General features: G+C 41.1%; 1 protein-coding gene across 1 annotated transcript in view; it reads right to left on the bottom strand.

Annotated features, from left to right (window-relative positions):
- HIP1 (huntingtin interacting protein 1) overlaps window positions 1–22616 on the bottom strand; it is a 93599-nt gene extending 70983 nt beyond the window's left edge. Inside the window, exon 1 of the mRNA XM_063449719.1 lies at window positions 21598–22616. Coding sequence (XP_063305789.1) covers window positions 21598–21615 — 18 coding nt within the window. The 5' untranslated portion in view covers window positions 21616–22616. The remainder of the gene's footprint in view (window positions 1–21597) is intronic.
- Window positions 22617–23582: the final 966 nt, after the last annotated feature.

The raw sequence follows: 23582 nt of genomic DNA, 5'->3' as shown, positions 1-23582 counted from the left end.
GACAAGCAGCTCTTAGAGCGTAGATAAATCCAGTACCAGATAAAATGCTACAGTCGCAGGCTGGCACCATCCACTCAGCACAACAACTGCTTAACCCTACTGCTGCCATTCTGGTCAATAAAAGGGAAGAGCTTTAGGGCTGTATCTGCATTACAGCCAATTTATTTTTGTATACCTATCTATCAATGCAATATAACTGAGCACTGCAGTATGCAATAAGATATTATTTATAGTGAAAACATTTCAGCGGTGAGGTGAGCTTCCCAGACCAGACCCGATTGTTCTGCACTGGAAGAAATGCTGTAAAAATGTTTTTAATGAGGGATCTGATCTCTATTCTGTGCAATATAGCAGGTTGCACAATGTAGAACAAATTGGCTACACTATGCAATGTTAGGGATGTAAGTGTTAGGGATGTAAGTGGGTGACATGTCATGATTCCCTTTTATTCCAGAAGTTTGGTCCTTAAGGGGTTAAAGACTCATGACTTGCAATAGTATTTATGTGAGCTCTGTTATACACTCAGACACACCAACAATATGAATCTCACAGAAAACAAGAACACTAGGATAGACATGCCTGATATGGGCCAAAAATTGGGGCAGTCCCTCCTAAATAGAGGCACTTGGAAAGTATTCCACACTTGCTTTAAAGGTATTTTACATAGGGGAAAAGGTGTGCAACTATACTGTACACATGGGCCAGTCCATGACATGAAATAAGGTTCCAAAATCTACTTAAAGTGAATTACAGTTTTATCATACCTTGCAAAATATAACCATTGGTACACAGGTTAGAAAAAAATAATCTCAATCTTACCAGCAGGCTCTCTAACCATTAAGTCCTGTACTTTCACAGGCCCTGAATCTGAGACACTCTCATTACTGGTGCCCAGACATTATGGAGGCCCCATTATTTCATATGGACCCGGCCAGAAGTGTATGTAAGTGTGAATGTATGATGTTGAGTTTGCTATGTGCAAGTGTCCATTTATGAGGGTCGGTTCAGGTAGAGGTCTGATAGACAGTCCAATCAGGCAGACAGCCTTGTAACTGTGTGTGCCTGCAACGACATGACAGACCCCAGTTCTAAATTAGATAGGACCAAACCTAATTTATTTACATTTAGAGAAGTTAACTACACATTTGGTGCATCATACTCTCTATAAGTCATTGCAGTGATTATGGTCTAAGTTGCAAGAGATCTTTGAGTGCTTTTCTAAAGTTTTCTGGAAAACCATTTTAGACTGGTTTGAAAAATAGATCTTCTTCCCTCACAATTAGCCCCTCTGACCTGAAAAACATCCAAACTCACCCCCACGATGTGCGCCAACCTTCGTCTGATCTCCCTGCTCAATGCGGACATAAAACTATACGCCAAACTAGTGGCAACGAGACTGAAACCTCTACTCGCTACACTGATATCCAAGGAACAGGCGGGATTTGTGCCTGGAAGATAGTTTGGGGCCAATACCAGACATTTCCTGAATCTTGTAGACTGGGACAATCACTCCTCTCAAGAAGGGCTGATCCTCGCTTTAGACGCTGAGGACACTTTCCCCTGACTTCATAACTAGCATCTTAGCTCTCTATAGATGGCCCTCTGCCAAGGTTTTTAGCACGGGCTTTCTTTCCAAACCTCGAACTGGGACAGTATGGAAAATCTCTTACTATAAAAACAACACAGTCAAGACCCAGGCACTAACCATAAACCTACCACAAATCACGGTGGCTCAACTAGAGGAAAGCTTTAGCTTCGACTGGCAACGTAAAACACTGTCCTATAATCTAGGTGTACAGTTAACATCTTCCCTTCAGAACATTCCGAAAGCAAACCACCACCCGACACTACACAAAATCAAAACGACGCTAGAGACATGGGTTGACTCAGAAGTGTCCTTGCTGGGTCGCATTAACACGTTGAAAATTATGGTACTACCTCTAATCCTTTACTTGTTCCGCACACTACCTATAACCTTGCCGAACAAGCTCATCGCCCAATTTCAAGCCACCATAAATGCACACGTATGGAAAAGGAAGCCCCTCTCGAGTGGCACACTGAATCCTGGGGCTGCCATACAGCAAGGGGGGGTTTAGGCTTACCTGACATTAAAGCCTACTACAGGGCCACAACACTAGCCCAGGGCATACGGCTCCTACGGCTTACACGCACTCACCACCGCCCTCTCTGGCTATCACTGGAGAACGCATGCTTGCGACCACATGATTTGGTATATTCACTGTGGACACACACAATCCCCCCGACAACAGCTATCCCCAGGCTGCAATGCACACAATTTCTAGTAAAGTCCTGGATATCCTGGTGCAAACATATCATAGAGCCTGACTCATTATTCCAATCGGCACCAGTGGAGTCGCTGGTAGCTATGTCCCCTGATTTATCGGTGAAGACTTGGGTCACTGGGGGTGTGCTCACGGTTGGGGACCTGTATGCAGGGCCAAACATCAAAGCATTCCCTACTCTCCAACAACAATACTCACTGCCAATGGGGGACATTTTCTTGTACCTGAGGGTGAAAAACATCCTCTTAACCCTCCCCCTTTAAGGGCATTGACACCGCAATACGTACTGTCGCCTAGGTGCACAAAGCCCCTGGCCCTCTGTTACGGGGCCATCCTCCAGGGACCGACCACAGAAAAACTGTCCTACATGGCCCAGTGGGAGAGGGAGCAAGGGTGCACAATCCGACTATCGCAGTGGTATGAAGCCATGAGTAACACAAAACGAGCATCAAGGAGTTTGTCACTCTGGGAGGCTAATTGTAAAATAATGATGAGGTGGTATGAGGTGGTATCTGGTACCCGCCAGACTGTCGCACATCTACAGGGATGCGTCGGGCCACTGTTGGAGATGCGAAGAAGGAACAGGCACGATTCTCCACATGTTTTGAGAATGCCCAGCTCTGAGCAGGTATTGGGAGAGGGTGGGAGCCCTGATCTCCAACACCACACACTGTGTCATCCCTAGGGGACCCAAAATTTTACCTATTACACATCCTCCCCGGTCTGACAAACCACGTCAACTGAAAGGTGACACTCAATATACTCACAGTAGCGAAAATAAGCTTATCGTTCCACTGGAAATATGCATGGGACTGTGAATGCTGGTCCGCGAGGGCAAAGGATAACATCCACCACGAAGCAAGATATAACTCTGGGACTTAGTAAACTAGAGGTGCTACCTGACCACGTCAGGGGACAGGCAGATCCACAAAGTAACCACTGACTGAAGGAACTCACGAGCATACTGGACTAACGTGTACACAAACACAGACCCCTGTAAAGGATGACGGATCAGCGATAATGTGAACCATACACACCTTTTCCCTTCTGCATCCCCCCCCCCTGGTGACAATCCGTTAGATAATGCTGATGGTAAAACTGTATCAATGTTTTCTGACAAGATAAATTACATGCAGCCAAACACTGAGCACGGGTGTGAGATTTGAACAGGAAAGTGTGACTAAGGCAGATACAACTAGTCTCCCAGCGCACCGCTATAGAGACTACACCACACTGCAGGCAACTGCAAACAGAGCACAAGCATCTGACCTGTATATATTGGAAATTCTCTATGTATTCTCTAGTTCTTTATGATAATTGTTACACTGATGCAATAAGTTTAGGACCAATGAAGCTGACTTAGTGAAAACCACAGGATAATTTATGTACCCCATGAACTGCTCATGCTGGATGCAATGTTCATATCCATACTGTCTAATGTGTACCTTGCAATGCTGTGTAACTGTCATCTTCCCCTCCCCCTCTTCTTTTCTGTATCCCAAATGTTGTTTAGTTTAATTTATTCTGAAAAGTTCAATAAACATCAGATATCTAAAAAAACAAAACAAAAAAAAAAAACATACAAACTCACATCCAAACTGTGCAACTGTTGTAAGTACTAGGCTAAATATTTGGTAGATGTCAGAGCAATGTTGATACTAAATGTTGATAGTTCCCTAGATTTACTGTCCCCTGTAATTTATTTAATTGCCATCAAATCCGTCTGGAGAGGTTCCAAATCAAAATTAATCTGAATCAATCTGATTTAAGGGATTACTCCAGCCTCCATGATCACTGTATGTGCATCTTTTTAGCTTAAAAAATATCTGCACTTTGTGCTAGGGGCTAGTTGCAGCCCGCCTAATGTTAAATCTGTGCAAAAATAAGTTTTGTGGAATGCATGCATTTTGAGCCTGGGGATCTGTCCAATTAAATACTTCTCTGCGAGAAGCATTTGATTGGACAACAAAGAGGGAAGAAATGATGAGGCATGATGACAGATAAGGCATGAAAATGAGCAATGAGTACCTCACCTGACACTGGATACAAAGTAAGTCTTTATTCTTATAAAAAAGGGTAGTGGTCATCAATAATAGTGCCCAAAAAGGCATTTTATATTAAAACGGAATCAGGGATTAATTTCTAAATGATCCCGAGCTATTTCCCCAAATAGCCATTGGTTAAATAGTTAAATTAGTTACACCAAGCATGGAATTCCTGCATCCTCTACTACCCAGTAGGTACTCAATGACATGGTCCCCTCTATTCCTTCACATAATAAGCAACAATGTGAGAGTTAAAAGGTTACTCCAATCACGATGACCAGTTCAGTGATTTGAAGGGTTCATGGTGGTAGGAGCATGTATGTTCAGTGTTTCAGCTTCATACACTGTGCATACTGAGATAATTTAATTGTGTGCCAGAGGCTAGTTGCATCCGAAGCACATGTGACTTTGGCCGCCCAGAACCCTGTTCCAGGCTACCTAATGCCAATTCTGTGCATATCTTCCCCTGCAAGAGATACAGAAATATTTGGCCTACCTGCCCTAGGTCTACCTTCACCTACGGCATCATCTGGAATGAGAGCTGGCTAATGTCAATTCTGTGCATAATTCTGGCTACATATTCTCATTCATTGGCAGAAAGCATACAACTGAAGCTCTCGGTCAATGATTGTCATCTGGCTTCTGTATCTCTGCATAAGTCCTACGCGGTTCAACCACCATCATTTGAGGCTTGACTCTGCTGCAAAATGGTTTGTCCCATTAGAGAACAGAGCCAGGGTACTACTAGCATTATAAACTCTACAGCGGGCTCTAGTCAGGGCTGGATTAACATAGGGGCTGATGGAGCTGCAGCTCCAGGCCCAGGCCCATGGAATAGGCCCATTTTAAAAAAATTACACACTACTCTTAGCTTTGCCATCTGACTGGTATTTTACTGGTTTGCTGGTTTGCCACCTGCCTGGTATTTGAGGCTGCCTGGCCGTGCCAGTATTGCAGTACTACCGGCAATACAAATGCAGGTATTTTTCTCAGAATAAATGGAGATTACTCTGCAATACCAGCACCGGCCAGTAGGGATCACTGTGTGTAAAAAGAGGCAGGGATAGGAAGTTACAGCATATCCCTGCCTCTCTCTACTACTTACTGATCCGTGGGGGAGCAGCAATAGAGCACAGACAGCAGCTCTACAGCTCAGGTAAGAGAGGGATGGGGAGAAAGGCAGCAGGGACACATGGGGACACTGAGACACTAGGGTACATATGGGGACACTGAGCTACTAGGGGAAACAGACACTAGGGGACAAATGGGGACACAGACACTAGGGGACACTGAGACACTAGGACACATGGGGACACAGACGCTGGGAGACCTGGAAACACTGAGACACTTGGGGACACTGGGAAACATGGGGACACTGAGACACTGGGACACATGGGGATGCTGAGAAACATAGGGACATTGGGAGACACTGGGACACGGAGACACTATGTCCCCATTTCTCCCAGTGTCCCCATGTCCCCCATCCAGTGTCGTTAGTGTCTCAGTGTCCCCAAGTCTCCCAGTGTCTGTGTCCCATGTCTCTCAGTGTGCCTAGTGTCCCCATGTGTCCCTATATGTCCCAGTGTCCCCATGTCTATGTCCACAACTGTCCCCATTCCTCCCAGTGTCCCCAAGTGTCTGTCTCCCAGTGTCCCATAGTCTCCCGGTGTCCCCATGTCTCTGTGTCCCTAGTGTCTTAGTGTCCCCAAATGTTTCAGTGTCCCCATGTCTCCCAGTGTCTGTGTTCCTAGTGTCTCAGTGTGCCTAGTGTCTCAGTGTGCCTAGTGTCTCAGTGTGCCTAGTGTCCCCATGTCTCCCAGTGTCCCTATATGTCCCAGTGTCCCCATGTCTATGTCCACAACTGTCCCCATGTCTCCCAGTGTCCCCAAGTGTCTGTATCCCAGCCAGTGTCCCCTAGTCTCCCAGTTTCCCCTAGTCTCCCAGTGTCTGTGTTCCCATGTCTCTGTGTCCCTAGTGTCTTAGTGTCCACAAATGTTTCAGTGTCGCCATGTCTCCCTAGTGTCTCAGTGTCCCCATTTCTCCCAGTTTCCCTAAATGTCTCAGTATCCCCGGGTCTCTCAGTGTCCCCAGTATCCTAGTGACATGGGGACACACTGAGACATTGGTACACTGGGAGAAATGGGGACACAGACACTGAGAGACTAGGGGACTGGGCGACATGGGGACACTGACACTGATACATAGGGACACTGAGACACTGGGTGACTTGCAAGACTGAGACACTGGGAGCAATCCATCTATACAGCAGAATCAAACTGAGTAGTCTGTTGGTGATTTTACAGAATTTTCTCTGATGTCACTCCTTGTGATTATACAAATGATTAAGGCTGGTATTTTTTTCCAACAAAAGGTGGCAACCCTAACTACTCTTCACATACTCTTGTTTAAAGGAGCACTATAGGGTCAGGAACACAATCATGTATTTCTGACCCTATTATGTTAAAACCACCACCCTGGCCCCGTCTTGCCTCCTTAAGTATAGTAAAATATAACTTGTATTCAAGTCTGCAGCTGCTGGCTCTGCCTCTGAACTGACTGTCTGCTGACATCATCAGAAGTGGTGGTCTGAACAAATTACAATACTTCCCCATAGGATTGGCTGAGACTGTCAACTATGCAGATCAGGGACAGAGCCAGCACAAGTCCAACATAGCCCTGGCCAATCAGCATCTCCTCATAAAGATAAATTGAATCAATGCATCTGTATGAGGAAAGTTCAGTGTCTGCATGCCGAGGGTGGAGACACTGAATGGCAGTGCTGCACACTAGGCAGTACTGCCCCAGGAAGCACCCCTAGAAGCCATCTAAGGAGTGGCCAGTGGAGTTATTTTCTCTGAAAAGACAGTTTACTGCAAAAGGCCTGAATGGAATGATTCTACTTACCAGAACAAATACAATAAGCTGTAGTTGTTATGGTGACTATAGTGTCCCTTTAAGTTTGGAAGCTTAAGAGGGATGTATGGGAACAAAACTTGTGTGGACTGGCTGACAATAAAATTAGTTTAGGTAATGCAGACGTTGGTCTCTCTAACACTGTGGCATGTCCCCTTTCTTTTACACTCACTACATACACCTTTTCTCTGTCTCAGACTATATACCAGGAACTTCTGCCTGCTGGTAAGAAGGTAAGGAGACAAGTGGACATGTGAGTGCTAGGGGACAGTCCTTAGAAAGCATGGAGTGAGCGCATCATTAGATGCATTTATGTCAAGCTCAGGGTGCTGCCTGCATAGTATGCCCTTAGTTGGACAGCCTGCAGGATTAGCTGGCAGCCTGACATGCATTCATGCCAGGCTGTCCTTCAAATTCTTTGGACAGACATGCCCCCTTTTTGGGAGGTATGACTGTTTTAGTGTTTTTGGTCAATAACATTCTGTAATTAGGCCCATCATAATTGTCAGCACCAGGCCCAGTGTGCTCTTAATCTGGCCCTGGCTCTAGTGTTTATGATGTTTGGCGTAATCCTTTAATCTCAAATGTACTGATGTATTTTGACTTAGTTTGGTGTCTGCTCAAAAACAAGCCTTTAAAAGTCCAATTTTGATACAAAGTCATTTAGCATTGCATCATGTTCTGCAAACGTGTCAACCCTCTTAACTGTGTGTTAGTCTGACAGGGTTATTGACTAAAGTGAGAATTTTCAGACATTCAAAGAAAATTTCAAATTTAAGGGGACACTATAGTCACCAAATACAACTACAGTCTTTTCAGATGTATATTTCCATTGGCCTCTCCTCAGATGGCTGCTAGAGGTGCTTCCTCTGGCAGTGCTGCACACTGTGCAGTACTGTGCACACTGAGCAGTACTGCCATTCAGTGTCTCCACCCTCTGCATGCAGACACTGAACTTTCCTCATAAATATACATTGATGCAATATAAGGAGATGCTGTTTGGCCAGGGCTGCGTTTGACTTGTGTTGGCTCTGACCCTAATCTGCCTTCTTGACAGTCTCAGACAATCCTATGGGAAAGCAAAGTGATTGGCTCAGAGAATCACTTCTGATGATGTCAGCCAAGCAGGCGGATCAGGGGCAGAGGCAGCAGCTGCATACTTGAATACAAGTAAGATTTTAACATATTTCGGGAGGCAAGGGGAGGGGGGCTAGATGGTGGTTTTAACACTACAGGGTCAGGAATACATGTCTGTGTTCCTGACCCTATAGTATTCTTTTAAATTTGCAATTCACTTTGAATTCCTGGCAATTATCTCTTTAATAGATATCCATATAAGAATTGGTAGCTTTCAATAATATAAATATATATATTTTTTCTTTGTCCTTATCCATCCTCTAAATTGATATTATAATTTAATGATAGCACATAAAAGCATATGGAGACATAAATCTTTAAAAGCTTGGGTTGTTACTTCACAGGGTAAACATTGTAAGGGGAATTTACAGTTGAGTACTGTTCTCTAGCTATGTGTAGCAGGGAATTGGCAAATTATTCACAGTGTCTGTGCGATCGCGATAGAATTCAAAGAATAGAACAATTCATTTTAAACAATTCCAAACATTGCATTCTAGGAAAAGACTGGAATCTTGTGTCAGGTTCTTGTGACCTTACACACACTCTCTCCTTCTGTCTCACCATGAAAAAAAGCCTTTGCTAATCTGTGAAACATAAATGAATTAAATTCCAAATAATCTCTTCTAAATCACCTCCATCAACTGATGTCCTTGTAATTGAGATGAATTTAGGTTCGCTAATGCCTATTATACTGCAAGTAAATGCAACAAAAAGAGTTTATAAATCTACGCCTCTGTATAGTTGAAGGGGTATGCTAAGTACCAAAACTGCTACATTTTATCGCACTGGTTTTGGTGCAATAACTGTGTCTCTTTTCTGTGATTGAGTAAGACATTGCTGTTTATAAGAAAAGGTAATGTTTACATTTCGTCAAAAACACACCTGGAGTGGCTAACACTAGAACCATTAAGCCCTCGCATGCTTCTAGTTTTTAAAGGTCTCCTTGTTCAGCTTCATCACACACAGCATGATGACACCATATGTGGCTTTAAGGCATTGAAAGCAGCCCACCTGCTTATCCTACATAAAGGGCAAGTTGAGCTGTCACTCAACTCAACTCTTGTGGCTGTTCACACCGTACGTGTCCACAGCGCCATGTTTATCATATGAATTCCTGCATATCTGTGCTTTATGGGCACGGTATTCTGGGAGTTGTAGTTCAGTTGTGAGCTTCTAACTGGTAAAAGTTAACAGCTGAACTGCACTCCCAGAAGTCTCGGTTGTGCAGCCTTTCTGAATTGTAGAAATACTTGTATGGGCAGAGAGAAGCATATGTTGACATATTTTAGTGAGGAGGTGGATCTATAGCTGTAGCAATTTTTGACATTATGCGTAGGGATCAGGGCCAGAAGACATCCTTGCACCATAACTAAAACAAGGAATATGAGTTATTACAGTGCTGGAAGTGTCTCTTTAAATTCTAAAGAATGATTACTACTGGAGATGCCCTTCTGGTTAGAATGGCTTATTTGACGATGCCCACCCACAACTGTCTCGTTATGCTGTTAGGTCTGCCTTCGAACTGCCTCTCAACAGTTGGATGGCTCCAGAGGACTGTATTGGTTTTGGTGTATAGTGTGCCCCTTTCAGCAAGGTAAGTTATTCTACTTACATGTGCATGAAAGCTGTCAAGGTCCAAAGAGTTTCCCTTTAAATATCCAACTTCTTCAGCACTTCCAAACACAGACTATATGTGCTACATGTACTTAACGTGCACCTGTCATGGAACCCAAAGGTAAGTCTCCTTTTAAAAAGCATTAAATTACATTTATATATGCTGTTAACAGAAATGCTAGCAAATGTCAAGATTTTAATTAAAAACTCTTTAAAATGTTGTCCCTCCCTACCTGCCAATCAACTATTCTACATTAAAAGATGCTGAGTAATGAGAGGCAAAGAGAGGAAGAGAACCTTCACCCAGGTGGCAGGTTCCCCCCAAGTCAAACTAGAACTCCACTAGCAGGAGTTCCTCACACTTGCTGAGGAAGGTTCGGACTGGGACACACTGACACCAATGTGCCAGCAATGAAACCCGCATATTAGTGCCAGCATGGAGGAATGTCCCTTTTTTCAGAAGCTATTTTTCTCTAAAATTCAACATTTTTATTAGAATCTTCTACAATTAGGAGTTTAGTGAATACACCTTAAAGTGAATTTTAAATTCTCAGCCAAAATAGACTAACTGAAAACAATGCTAGTTTGGAGAACTTTGATATTCACGTTCAATTCAAAACAATGCACACTTTACTGAACAGCCCAGAAGGAAACTTGTGGTGTCACACAAAATTTGCCCTCTCCTTCTAAGTGTCTGAAATCTAAGAGCAAAAATTACATGGATATGTTGTGAGGTCTACATGATATGCCAGAAAAACAGAAGAGGAAACCAACAACTTAGAGCAGTTGTGAATGTAGAAAATGCAGGATGAGGACAAAACATTAATTCTGTTAAGTGGGTCTATCAACTAAACAATGGGTCACTTACATATCAGACAATAGCCCAACAGGAAGAAAGCTTGAATAATGTCACATACAGCAGTAGAAAGACTTCTTCTCAGTCAGAACACTAGACGCAGAACTATCTGCAATGGGGAGCTGATTTGACAAATTCAGTTTATTTTGTTAAAAAAATAAATTAAAAAAATGGAAATGTATTTTTGGAAAAGGAGGATAATCTGCACTGTAGTTGTAGCACTTTGCTGATCAAAGGAGAAATCTCTCTACTATTTCCACTTTGGAGTAAGGATGGATTTATTTCACTTAAAAGGACACTATAGGCACCCAGACCACTTTGTCTTAAAGAAGTGGTCTGGGTGCAATGCCCTTGTCTGTTTAACCCTGTAATGTAAAACATTGCAGTTTGAGAGACACTTGGGGAAGATTTAATGTGCGCACATCACTCACAGCACATGCGCATTATATTCTCCGTCGCCGTAATTTCCTAGGAATCCGAGAGCTTTCCAGCACCAAGACCCCCTCAGAGTTGGAAAGCAGTAAGTGTAAAAGGGTTATTAACCCTTTCAAGAGAAGAGGTGGGGGGGGGGGCCTAGAAAGTGACGGACAGAACACACTATAGCAGTGGTTCCCAACCCAGTCCTCAAGTACCCCCTAAAAGTCCACGACTCAGGTGTTTCCCAGTTGTGTCTAAGGTATTTAAAAAAAAAAAAAACACTTTAAACACAACAGGGTAATCCCTGAGGACTGGGTTGGGAACCCCTGCACTATAGCATTAAGAATAGAGGTTTGTATTCCTAATGCTATAGTGTTCCTTTAACCCCTTAAGGACCAAACTTCTGGAATAAAAGGGAATCATGACATGTCACACATGCCATGTGTCCTTAAGGGGTTAAAGCCTTCTTTGGATAAAACAAAGGGATTTGTACTTTGTACCTAATGTATATTATAGGGAACAATGAGAGAGATTTTTGGCAAAAAAAAAATTCAAAAAGAATTTAGTTGCAACTGTTGCTGTTTCTATTTCTGAGAAATTAATTTTGTAAAATTTGACTTAACTTCTCATGCATATTTCTTCCTGTAGTTTTGGTCAGACACATAAAATTGGCTTTTCCTTGTCACTAATCAAGTGATGTCACTACTGTCTGCCAGGAAGCATGACCTCAGTGTTTACCTGCACATACTCTTCTGGGTCCAATGACGGATTGTGACAGTGCTACAGCCATGTAAGGAATTTTACCAAATACAGCTCACACCAGATGCATAACTCATTCAACTATAGTAAATAAAGACAGGCACTAAAGATGAATGACTCAGACAAAATGTACGGAAGCACTTTTCTATGAAAAGGGTTTTACCCAAGTTCTAGCATGTGAATACAAAGTAAGGGAATATATTGTAAAACAAACAAACACACAAGAAAAATGCATGAACTGGAGTTTATCCACTAAATAGTGGATTCTGGCAAACCAGTTACCAAATTACAATCTTTAGGCCAAATCAGCTATTTTGGCCTAAATGTCCAATACAATTTCAATTCACTGTTTAGTGAATAAACTCTCAAGTGATTTTGTTTAAATAAAAACATTTAAACTAAAACCAAGTTTTAAAGGGACAGTATCACTGGCATGATTGAGGCTGGCATGTGTATCTGTGATTTGGAGACAAAGCCTCCACGGCGCAATGTGGGTTCAGTACCTAGTAATAACATTGACTGCCATTCTGCCAGAAAACGATGCTTTATCCAGCCCTTCTGACTACATTACTATCAGTCTAAGTTTAGAGTTCCTACAAAGTCATTCAAGCCTTGCCAAGATTAGCCATAATTCACAACTTATAACTAAAACAAAACTCCTCACACGAGGTCAAAAAAGGGCTTTACATATATAAAATAGCAGCTCTACACTTTAATGTGAGGTTCAAGTACATTGTTTGAAAAAGTTTTATTTTGAGGTATATTAAAGGACCACTAAGGTCAACCAGGCCACTTCATCTCAATGAAGTGGTCTGGGTGCAGTGGCTCTGTCCTTTTAACTCTGCAGTGTAAAACATTGCACTTTTTTTCAGAAAATGCAGTATTTGCATGAGGACTTCCAGTGTGTTGATAAACACCATCGCAATGTATTTAGTCAATACTTTCCTAAGGGGAAGGCCTAATGCATGCAAGGAGGTGCCTGACCCAGTGGCCAGCGCCGAGTGACATCGGGGCTGAAATCAGGTGCTTCATTCCCTTTTCCCCACACAACACAAAATTATAAACACCTTCTAACGGTAGAAGATACACGTGTACCTATAGTGGAGCGCTAGAGTGCAAGAATATGGGGAATGACTTATCCCCATTTAAAACAGGTATATACAGTACGAAATTCAAAACATGAAAAACTAAATAATACACATATAGTGCAGATGGTAAAAATATTTCAATAGTGCAATAGCATAAAGTCAGACCACTCACATGTAACAGAGCCTATATACATTGGCTCTGTATATCAGGCAGCTATTCTCTTAGGGCAGAAGCTCACCACTCATTCATGAAGCCAATACCCGCCAATAAAGAGAGAAAGAGACTGATATGCTGTAGTATGTCAATCAAATCGATAACCAATATGAGATAAATATTGAGCTCACCTTAACTAGAGCCAATACTAAGGTATAAAGGTATAGTGCCACTATAGAGGGAATGGCTCTTCCCCAAAAATGAAGATTCCTGAGGCTGGATAGAATATCTTAAAAATACTAAAACACTAAAATATAACAATAATAAAAAATATTTGATTGACATACTACACCATATTGGTCTCTTTCTCTCTTTATTGGTCTCTATGCTTTATTGGTCTCTATGCTGCCGTAAGAGCGTAGCTGTCTGATATGCGGAGCCAATATACGTATATACTCGAGTATAAGTTGAGTTTTTCAGCACAATTTTTGTGCTGAAAACCCCCCACTCGACTTATACTCGAGTCAATGTCTGTATTATGGCAACTTACATTGCCATAATACAGACAAGGACCGCCGGGCTCGTTATATGCCCGGCGGTCCGGTTGGGGGCTGGCAGGTAGCTGTAACTAACCTTTCTCTCACCTCCGGTCCGGTCAGCTCTCTTCTCCTCCAGTGTAAGTCTCCAGTGTAAGACTTACAGTGGGAGCTGACAGGACCGGAGGAGAGAGAAGGGAGCTGACAGGAGCTGCTGTAAAGGTAAGTAACAGCTTCCTGCCAGTCCCCTCCTACACAGCCCATCCACTGGACCACCAGGGAATGAGAGCCCCCCTCCCTGGCCAGCTAACAAGCAGGGAGGGGGGACAAAACTAAATAAATACAAAATTAAATAATAATAAAATAAAATATTAATAATATTAAAAAAATTAGTATTAAAATAATAATATTTTTTTTAAAAATAATAAAAATGCCCAACCCCACCAAGGCTCTGCATCACATACGCAAACACACACTGCACTCATACACACACTGCATTCATACACACACACTGCACTCATACACACACTGCATTCATACACACACACTGCACTCATACACACACACTGCACTCATACACACACTGCATTCATACACACACTGCACTCATACACACACACTGCAATCATACACACACTGCATTCATACACACACACACACACACACACTGCATTCATACACACACACACACACACGCACACACACTGCATTTATTATATACACACACTGTAAATAAATATTCAATTAATATAATTTTTTGGGGGATATAATTTTATTTAGAAATTTACCAGTAGCTGCTGCATTTCCCACCCTAGTCTTATACTCGAGTCAATAAGTTTTCCCAGTTTTTTGGGGTTAAATTAGGGGTCTCGACTTATATTCGGGTCGACTTATACTCGAGTATATAGGGTATATAGTGAGTGGTCTGACTTTATGCTATTGCACTATTGAAATATTTAAATATTTTAAACGGGGGTAAGTCATTCCCCATATTCTTGCACTTTAGCTCTCCACTATAGGCACAAGTGTATCTTGTACCATTAGAAGGTGTTTATAATTCACAACTTGTCAAATGTTAATTTAAAAAAAGACAATGTTAATTAAAGGAACATTATAGTGTTAGAAATACAAAGCAGTACTCATAACATTATAGGAACTGTCTGCCCCTGTGAACCCCCCACAAAAAAGCACTCACCTGATTCCAGCACCGATGTCCCTCGGCGCTGGCCACTGGGTCAGGCACCTCTTTGCATGCATTAGGCCTTCCCCATAGGAAAGTATTGACTCAATACATTGCGATGGTGTTTTTCAACACACTGGAAGTTCTCATGCAAATACTGCATTTTCTGAAAAAGTGCAATGTTTTACATTGCAGAGTTAAAAGGACAGAGCCACTGCCCCCAGACCACTTCATTAAGATGAAGTGGCCTGGTTGACTTAAAGGACCACTCTAGGCACCCAGACCACTTCAGCTTAATGAAGTGGTCTGGGTGCCAGGTCCAGCTAGCTTTTACCCTTTTTTTTTATAAACATAGCAGTTTCAGAGAAACTGCTATGTTTATTCTGAGGGTTAAGCCAGCCTCCAGAGCCTCTAGTGGCTGTCTCACTGACAGCCGCTAGAGGCGCTTGCGTGCTTCTCACTGTGAAAATCACAGTGAGAGCACGCAAGCGTCCATAGGAAAGCATTATGAATGCTTTCCTATGCGACCGGCTGAATGCGAGCGCGGCTCCTGCCGCGCATGCGCATTCAGCCGATGATGTCGCAAGGAAGAAGAGGAGGAGGAGTAGAGCTCCCCGCCCGGCGCTGGAGAAAGAGGTAAGTTTAACCCCTTCCTCCCCCCAGAGCCCGGCGGGAGTGGGTCCCTGAGGGTGGGGGCACCCTCAGGGCACTCTAGTGCCAGGAAAACGAGTATGTTTTCCTGGCACTAGAGTGGTCCTTTAAGTGGTCCTTTAACATACTTCAAAATAAAACTTTGTCAATCAATATACTTAAACCTCATACTAGTTCCTGAACAAATCATGTGGGGAAAAAACAAAACATTATCAATATCCCTTTAAACAGGTTACCTGGACACAAATAAGAGCAGTAATACTAGTAACTAATGAACGGGGAATAGGTGCGTTGTCTGTTGAGATGTGCGGTGGTTGTGGTAATGTAGTGTGAATATCTTGAGGACAGAGAAGAGCAATGTTTTAAAACCTGCGGAGATTTTTCAAAACAAGTAGTAGAACACAGACAGTGCTATGCTTAATTAAACTAAAGGTAGTTTTCGCGGACAGGGGCACTTTATTCCGGTTATTAATTAGTATTATTTAAATAAAAAGCGCCAATATTTTATGTAATGATGTATGAAAGGAAACATTCTAACAAAATGTATGCCATTGTGAAATATAAATACAGTCTAGACTTAAAATCTAATTGTGCTGGTACTTATTAATGTCATCTGAGCATTTTAATTTAATCTTAGTATAACATTCATGTGACTAAGTGAGTATTACTCTTAAAGGGGCAGTAAAGGATACAGAAAACTAGCCATTAAATAGTTCTCAGTTTTGATCAGATTATTGGTTAGTATTGTGGGGGGATATTAATCAGAGATCCCTGCAGATAATCACTTCAATACTGCAGTAAATTTAAAAAGTTCATCCTATATCTGCTAGCCACGTAAAGTGGGCCAGCTACCCACTTCTCCCGATTACGCTTACATACAGCCACACCACTTTTAATATAAGATTTGCATTAACGAGGCATTTTATATACACTGTAATCCTATAGTGCAACTTGCCAACCTGTTTGTACATATATTTTAATTTCTACTCAGGATTCAAGCAAAACTGGAAACAAAAATATTTGATTGAAAGGTTGCAAATTGATAGTGTTTAATGCAGGTTCCCAAAATGCAATGTAGGCTTCTATTTTGGTATTACATATTCTGTATTGGGTAATGTGTGGCCACCTTTTATTCCATGTAATAACAGTTAACTTAGTTAACCCCTATGTCAACACTGTATAGATGTAACATAAAATCTTCAGGGACACTACAGAACATTTGACCTGCATCCTGGTCCATTTTATTGGCTCAATTTTATTATGTAGTCTGTAGACCAGGTATAGGCAACCTTTGGCACTCCAGATGTTTTGGACTACACCTCCCATGATGCTTTGCCAGCATTATGGGTGTAATAGCATTGTGGGGGATGTATTCCACAACATCTGGAGTGCCAAAGGTTGCCTACCCCTGCTGTAGACTATAAGCTCTTTCGAACAGGGTCCTCATCAACCTATTGTTCCTGTCACATTTTGTAATTGTCACATTAATTGTTAACCCTCCCCCTCCCTCCACCCCCACCCCCAACCCCTTTATAGTGTTGTAAAGCACTGAAGAATAAGTTGGTGCTATACAAATGCCAATAATATTAATAGTAATAATAATAATAATAATAGATTGATCACTAAGCAGATTCTTCATAGAGTTGATTCAACAAGATTCTGTAAACATTACTTTTGGATTTTTGTCCACACTGACTAAAATAATTATGAAAGCCATGCGGATTTTCTGGCCACCTCTCCATTTTGGAAACCTTCCATGGTACACTGCAGTAATTGTAAGTTACAGTCATATTTGTGAAACCAGATATGTTCTGTTTTAATGGGCACTATTACATTATAACAGTTCAGTGTATCAGTTTGCAATAGACTTTGGCCATAGTCAACCAAAACTTATAGAATTTAAATAGTCTTAAAGGAGCCTAAAGAGGTTTAGTTAAAGCTCCATATCATAACAACTCCATCACTAACCTGAGAATGAATCTACCAATTCATTTGTTTACACCAACCTTTTAACCAACCACTTGTTGCCACAAAAAGGAAAATTCTTCATACCAGAAGTTACTTTATAACATTCCATCATACAGTTTTGCTTATACGGTTTCCACTGTATATTTCAAGACTAAATGCGATGGGAGCGTTTCTGCCAACTCGACTAGGGCTGGCCATTGTTTTCCCAACTCTGTCTTTAACAAGGTGGTTCCACACAAATAACTGTCTCTCACTGAAATGCTTTTACTTTTTTGGACCACACTGTAAAGTCTAGAGACTGTAGTATTCTACAATTTGAATATCCTGGCTGGTCAGATATTATAAGATAATGGAACCACCAATCTTTGCACCAAGAAGCACACTGCTGTCAAAGATGCATAAAACATTTTCCTTCCTATTTTAACATTTTGTCAGAGAATAACCAAGCATCTTGACACACTCTTTGGCTAACTGTGCTAAAATACAAAAGAAGGGGGGGGAGGGAGGGGTGGAGGTTTGGGAAGGGGCGAATGTTGTTTTATTTTTCTACCAAAAAATAAAATGTTAGAAAAACGCTCTGTTTATTATAACAGATATAACGCACTTTACATTGCAGCCTATCCTGTGTTAAAGTGGAGTATATCTTTGCACATTACAAAATAACTTAACACAAAAAAGTGCAAATAAAACAAGGTGTTCAAAGTGGCGCTAAAGATATGAATAAGTGCGACTTCCCCAGTGTCTAAAACCACTCTAAAAACACTTATTAAAATGATACAAACAAAGATAAAGATAGGGGGCGCAGGTATAAGTGCAATAAGAAAACAAATAATACTTATTTACACTTGATCATCAATTAGAGTGGATTCCACCTAAGTGAAAAAACAATATATAGCATAATACTGTTTTATGTACAAGATTGAGAATAGATGTCAATTTCACACTCACACTTTGCAGAGCCGTTTCCTGGTATAAGAACCAGGAAACGTAGAAGGAAGATATACACTTTGAGAAAGACCGGACGGGTCGAAACGCGTCAGTGCTGCCAATTTGGACTATCCATTTCATCCTTGTATGTACTAAATATAACTTTTTTATTACTCTTCATTTTGTGAAAGTTTTTTTAATATCCCCACTCTATTCTTGCGTTATTATTTTGCTGATTTCTGGCACCAGCGTTAGTATCCTAAGAAGTGGAGGAGAGGAGAAAATACCAAAAGGGATTTTTAAAAGCCTTGAAAGTCAGAGCCTTCTATATGTGGCTCTGCAAAGTGTGAGTGTGAAATTGACACCTATTCTCAATCTTGTACATAAAACAGTATTATGCATATATTGTTTTTTTCACTAGGTGGAATCCAATCTAATTGATGATCAAGTGTGAATAAGTATTGTTAATTTTCTTATTGCACTTATACCTGCGCCCCCTATCTTTATCTTTGTTTATATATTTGCACATACATTGACAGCTGATTAGAGTGCAGGCACACCTTCAGTCAATCAGCTGTGACTAGCAGAGAGGATTCACTGACAGAGCTTTGTATTATTTGAAATTAATACAGATGACCTAGTTATCTATCGATTACATATATTAAAACCTGCAGGTAAGAGTTAGTAAATGTCAGCGACCCAGTCAGGCACCATGCGTCAGTGTGCAGCATGGGGGCTCCCAAATAACAAAGTAAATAGTATGTATCTTTAAAGGTACATGGTAGTTTATTTACAGAATATGTACATATGTTCTTTTTTGTTTTAACTTTGCATAAGGCTTAATGTAAAGCACTGTCGATCCAGTCATTCCTTTAAAAAATGCTAGCTTGCATAAAAGCAGTAGCACCACTCTTTTTAGTAATTGATTGCAAAGCAATTATTAATATGACAGAGCTGTTTACTTGAGGTCTGCTAACACATTAAAATATATGGAAAGTCTATATATGGAAACGCACATGACAAAAACACAAAAGCTATTGTTGGCCATTAATGACGCTAGCCACGAGTGTCATTTTGTTTCCTTCTGAAGAAATTCCCTTGACCTGAGTTGGCACAAAACATAGAGTCCTCAAACCATGTTACATTTGGACAGCTACAGAAAGGAAACGTGAATATGACAAACTGAAAGTTTCCTTGTAATATCAAATGAAATTGATAAGCGCAGCAAACAGAGTTCTTGGGATTGAGCAAAAACATTAAAAACAACGATATGATTGTGTATATGACAATTTACGCAACTAGAAGTATTGAAGGACAATATAGGCCTCCATTCATTTAGCTCTTCTCGTTTTAATATATTAATATACTGATTTTAATTTGTAACTCAACTCGAAAATAATTACAGACGGAAGCCATTTCCTCTGTATCAAAGTTGTACATAACGTGAGGAGAAATAGCAACCAGACAGCCCGATTCTTGATACATATTTTACACCTGATATCAGATGGTTGGGGTAATTCATTTTGTTCAATTCAGACACTGATGTAACAACACTCCTAGTGGTTTATTAACAGAACAATTGGGTTTGTTAACTATTCTGGGGGACTGTGGAGAATTGGCATGGTAATACTCAAGTAAAAAAAAATGAAATTGGAAAAATTCTTCAGATCTCATATAATTTTTTTTCCACAAGACTACATAGGCCTAAAAATTGTCAATCCCATCCCAGTAACCCCATATTCCACTTTCTATTGAATAAATCTCCAGTGGGTTGTGGTAATGTGATAAAAAGTTTGTGTAGATCAGACTAACATTGTTTACATCAATAAACTGTCCATTTTAGCTCAGTTACAGTTTTTTGAAGCTTTGCTAATTCAGCCTACGTTAACTAAATCATTTAGCAAATCATTATAATTAAATTTCATCTACACTTAATTTCTTGAGATTCTGGTCATTTGTATTTAAACCTAGGCCTCCGGTGATATATTATTAATGATGTACTCCCCTAACTACTTCACAAGGGCTCATGCTTAATTTTGTTCTGTTTGTACAGAGGAGAAAAAGAAAACAGATGAATTTGCATTTGCATTGTAACATTAGATGCAAATTAAGACTAGATTGTTGTTTCTCTTCTTGTTTTTTACATAATGGGGTTTATTTACTAAAATGGTTGTTGTGAAAATACAGTTGGGAAATGGAAATTGCAGAAGAAATGGCCATTTTATGTCAAAATATTCAAGATTGAGAAAATGTAATAGGTATATAAATGTTGAATGTTTGTCAACCCATCACATTTTTGTAAGTATCCAACCCCCCCCCCCCCACCCCTTCTCCCCTTCCCCCTCCCACTGCATAGATTGGTATTTGATGTTTATATTTTCAATTTCTTCTTGATACAAGCAAAACTGTATCCTGAGAACAATCCTAACCGTTAGCTGACATAATGTATTATTACAAACCAACTCATTTTCAAAATTGTAACAATAATAGAAAATGCACCATGAAATGTAAGTGATAGTATCACCAGCACCTAACAGTTTATGATATAAAAAGTTTTGAAATGTTTTGCAATCCTAACAAAAAAAAAACAAAAAAAAAATGTACAATTGTCATATGTAAACATCCTGCAGCTTTAGTCAAAGTGTCCAAATAAGAAATGTATTTGGTTAAACTTTGAATATACTATGTATATTAGATCCTGGACAAAAGTACCATTGAATCCATTTGCTTCCATCACACAATGCATTGTAGTGATTAGCAACAAACACAAGAAAACGACTGAGAAATGCACTTTATAAAAGTCTTAAAACATTAACAAGTGGAATTCTGTTATTATCATAATAGCAATACTATAATTACTCCACGTTCCACCTGCAAAAATCCTGCAGACTACAATACACGCCTGTTTAAATAAGTTAAAATGTATCCCACTTAGTCACATTCCCATCTCACAGAAGCTATTTTTAATCATGTTGAATTGTTTCTCTCTCAACTTTCACAGTTCAGGCACATCTGATAAACTAGAGTATTATTTTGGTTCCATGCTCACCATTTTTCCTGCGTCCATGTTTTCGGATGGGCCCCTTTGAAGGCCAAGAGAAGACCCCCTAGTTGTTGCACACAGGCACCGCCTCCAATGCCCAAAATTCTATGGATGAGTTAATAGGGGGGTTTAAGCAACATGCTCACCCTATACACACACACACCCTGGGACATGGGAGCACAAAGAGAACCAGGCAGTGTTGGTCTAATGAGAGCATAGGCACTGTGAGACTGGGGGCATCCAGCATAAAGGGGTACACAGGCTGAGAGAAGAGGGCACACAGACTAAGAGACAGGGGGACACAGAGCAGGACAGAGAGGGATACAGAGCAAGAAACAGGGGGACACAGACTTTAAAGCACAGGCACAAGGAAAAAACTAATTGAAAATAAAAATAATAAAACAAAACAGGGCAATGAGGGGTAAGGTGTATATTAAAGACTGTCAGAGGTAAGACCAGAGGGTATAAGAGGAAAGGGACACACAAAGTACATAGAGAAATAAGCAGGCACTGGGGCAGGCAGTCAGAAAATCAGGAGGGAGACGGATGGAGAGAGAGGGAGGGGGTGGGCAGAGTGATGCAGAGACAGTCCAGAGCCAGCCACACGCACACACACAAACAAGCTGTGGGCAGGGATACAGTAACAAGCAGAAACTGCAACAAGCGATGGACAGATGGTACCGAGACAGCTAGACTGAGTGCTTAGAGATCAGCATGCATGGGAGAGATCAGAAAAGAGAGCAGGAGGGGTGGGGAGACACGGGCTTTGTATATTCAGTGAACAGGGAGAGAAAAAACACTGTCTGACCGATGCACAGAGAGACACACACACAGCAGCAGACAGTCAGAAAGGAAAGCTAACACCCACAAGCATTCATGCAAGCAGAGAGCCTAGCATGCACACAATAGACAGACTGGGAAGGATGTTGCAATGTGCAGAGATTCTCTGACTGATCCACCAACATTTGGGAATAAGTGGTCTGATCAGACTGCCTGGCATTGGGCGCTCAACCCCCTTCTTTCTGCTAAAGTGTGAGGGAGCTTGAGAAGGAGGGGGTGGCTGAGACTGCCCCCAGAGAGGACGGACACAGAATGGGGGATGATGATGGGAGGGGAGTATTCTGGGATATAACCAAAAACACACCTAATTCTGCCCAGATAGAAAAAGGGGGTGGCCCTGGGCATGTACCTTTATCATCATTAGAATAAGAATAGATACATTTCATGGTTTTGGTGGGGAGGGGATGGTGCAGGCTACCTCCCTGCTGTGCTAAGGGCTGGACATTGTGCTCTCTAACCGTTAACTGGACATAAGAGATACGAAATATCCCAAATCCCTTTTCTGAAAGGTTCATGTATGGATTGATTGCAATTTAGGTCAATTGCAATTTTAGATAAAGTGATGATGTTTTCAGAATGCATATCTGCAAAACTCAATAAACAATGCATTATAGTACAATGTAACAGTCTGCATGATCTGACCTAGAGTCAAGCCAGGATGTTATGATAAACTGCTTCAAAGCCCTTCCTGTCCTCTTACATTGAAAGGACAGGCATTCACTGACACACAAGCCCCTGTGCAGTATATAACTCCTACAGCTACTCTCAGTTCAACACCCCCCATTCTCAGTCATTCTGAAAAAGTCCTGAAATTCTAAGTTATCCCACACACACTTCTAGAATTTTCATTTCTGAAGAGGAATACAGATTAGCATAAGGCCAGGTGGCTTATATGAGGATATCAATTAGAAAGGGAAAGCTGTATTTGCAAATTGCAGTTATTCACATATTAAGATTATACATTTACAGTGAGGGCTGTGTGCGTTTCTCACTCTTGTTTAAACTCTATATTTTTTGACACTGTGTTAAAAATATAATAAATAGTAATAAATACCATACATTTATTTCAAATGGGAGTAGTACATGATTGGGCTACACATAAGGCACCCTGCCCCAGCTATGGCTCCAAAGATCATCATCAAGGAATTGAG

The sequence above is a fragment of the Pelobates fuscus genome, chromosome 1 (genome assembly GCF_036172605.1).
Source record: "Pelobates fuscus isolate aPelFus1 chromosome 1, aPelFus1.pri, whole genome shotgun sequence".
In the NCBI taxonomy this organism is placed as follows: Eukaryota; Metazoa; Chordata; class Amphibia; order Anura; family Pelobatidae; genus Pelobates; species Pelobates fuscus.
The sequence above is the reverse complement of the archived record's forward strand: the minus strand, read 5'-3'. Positions and strand labels throughout refer to the sequence as shown.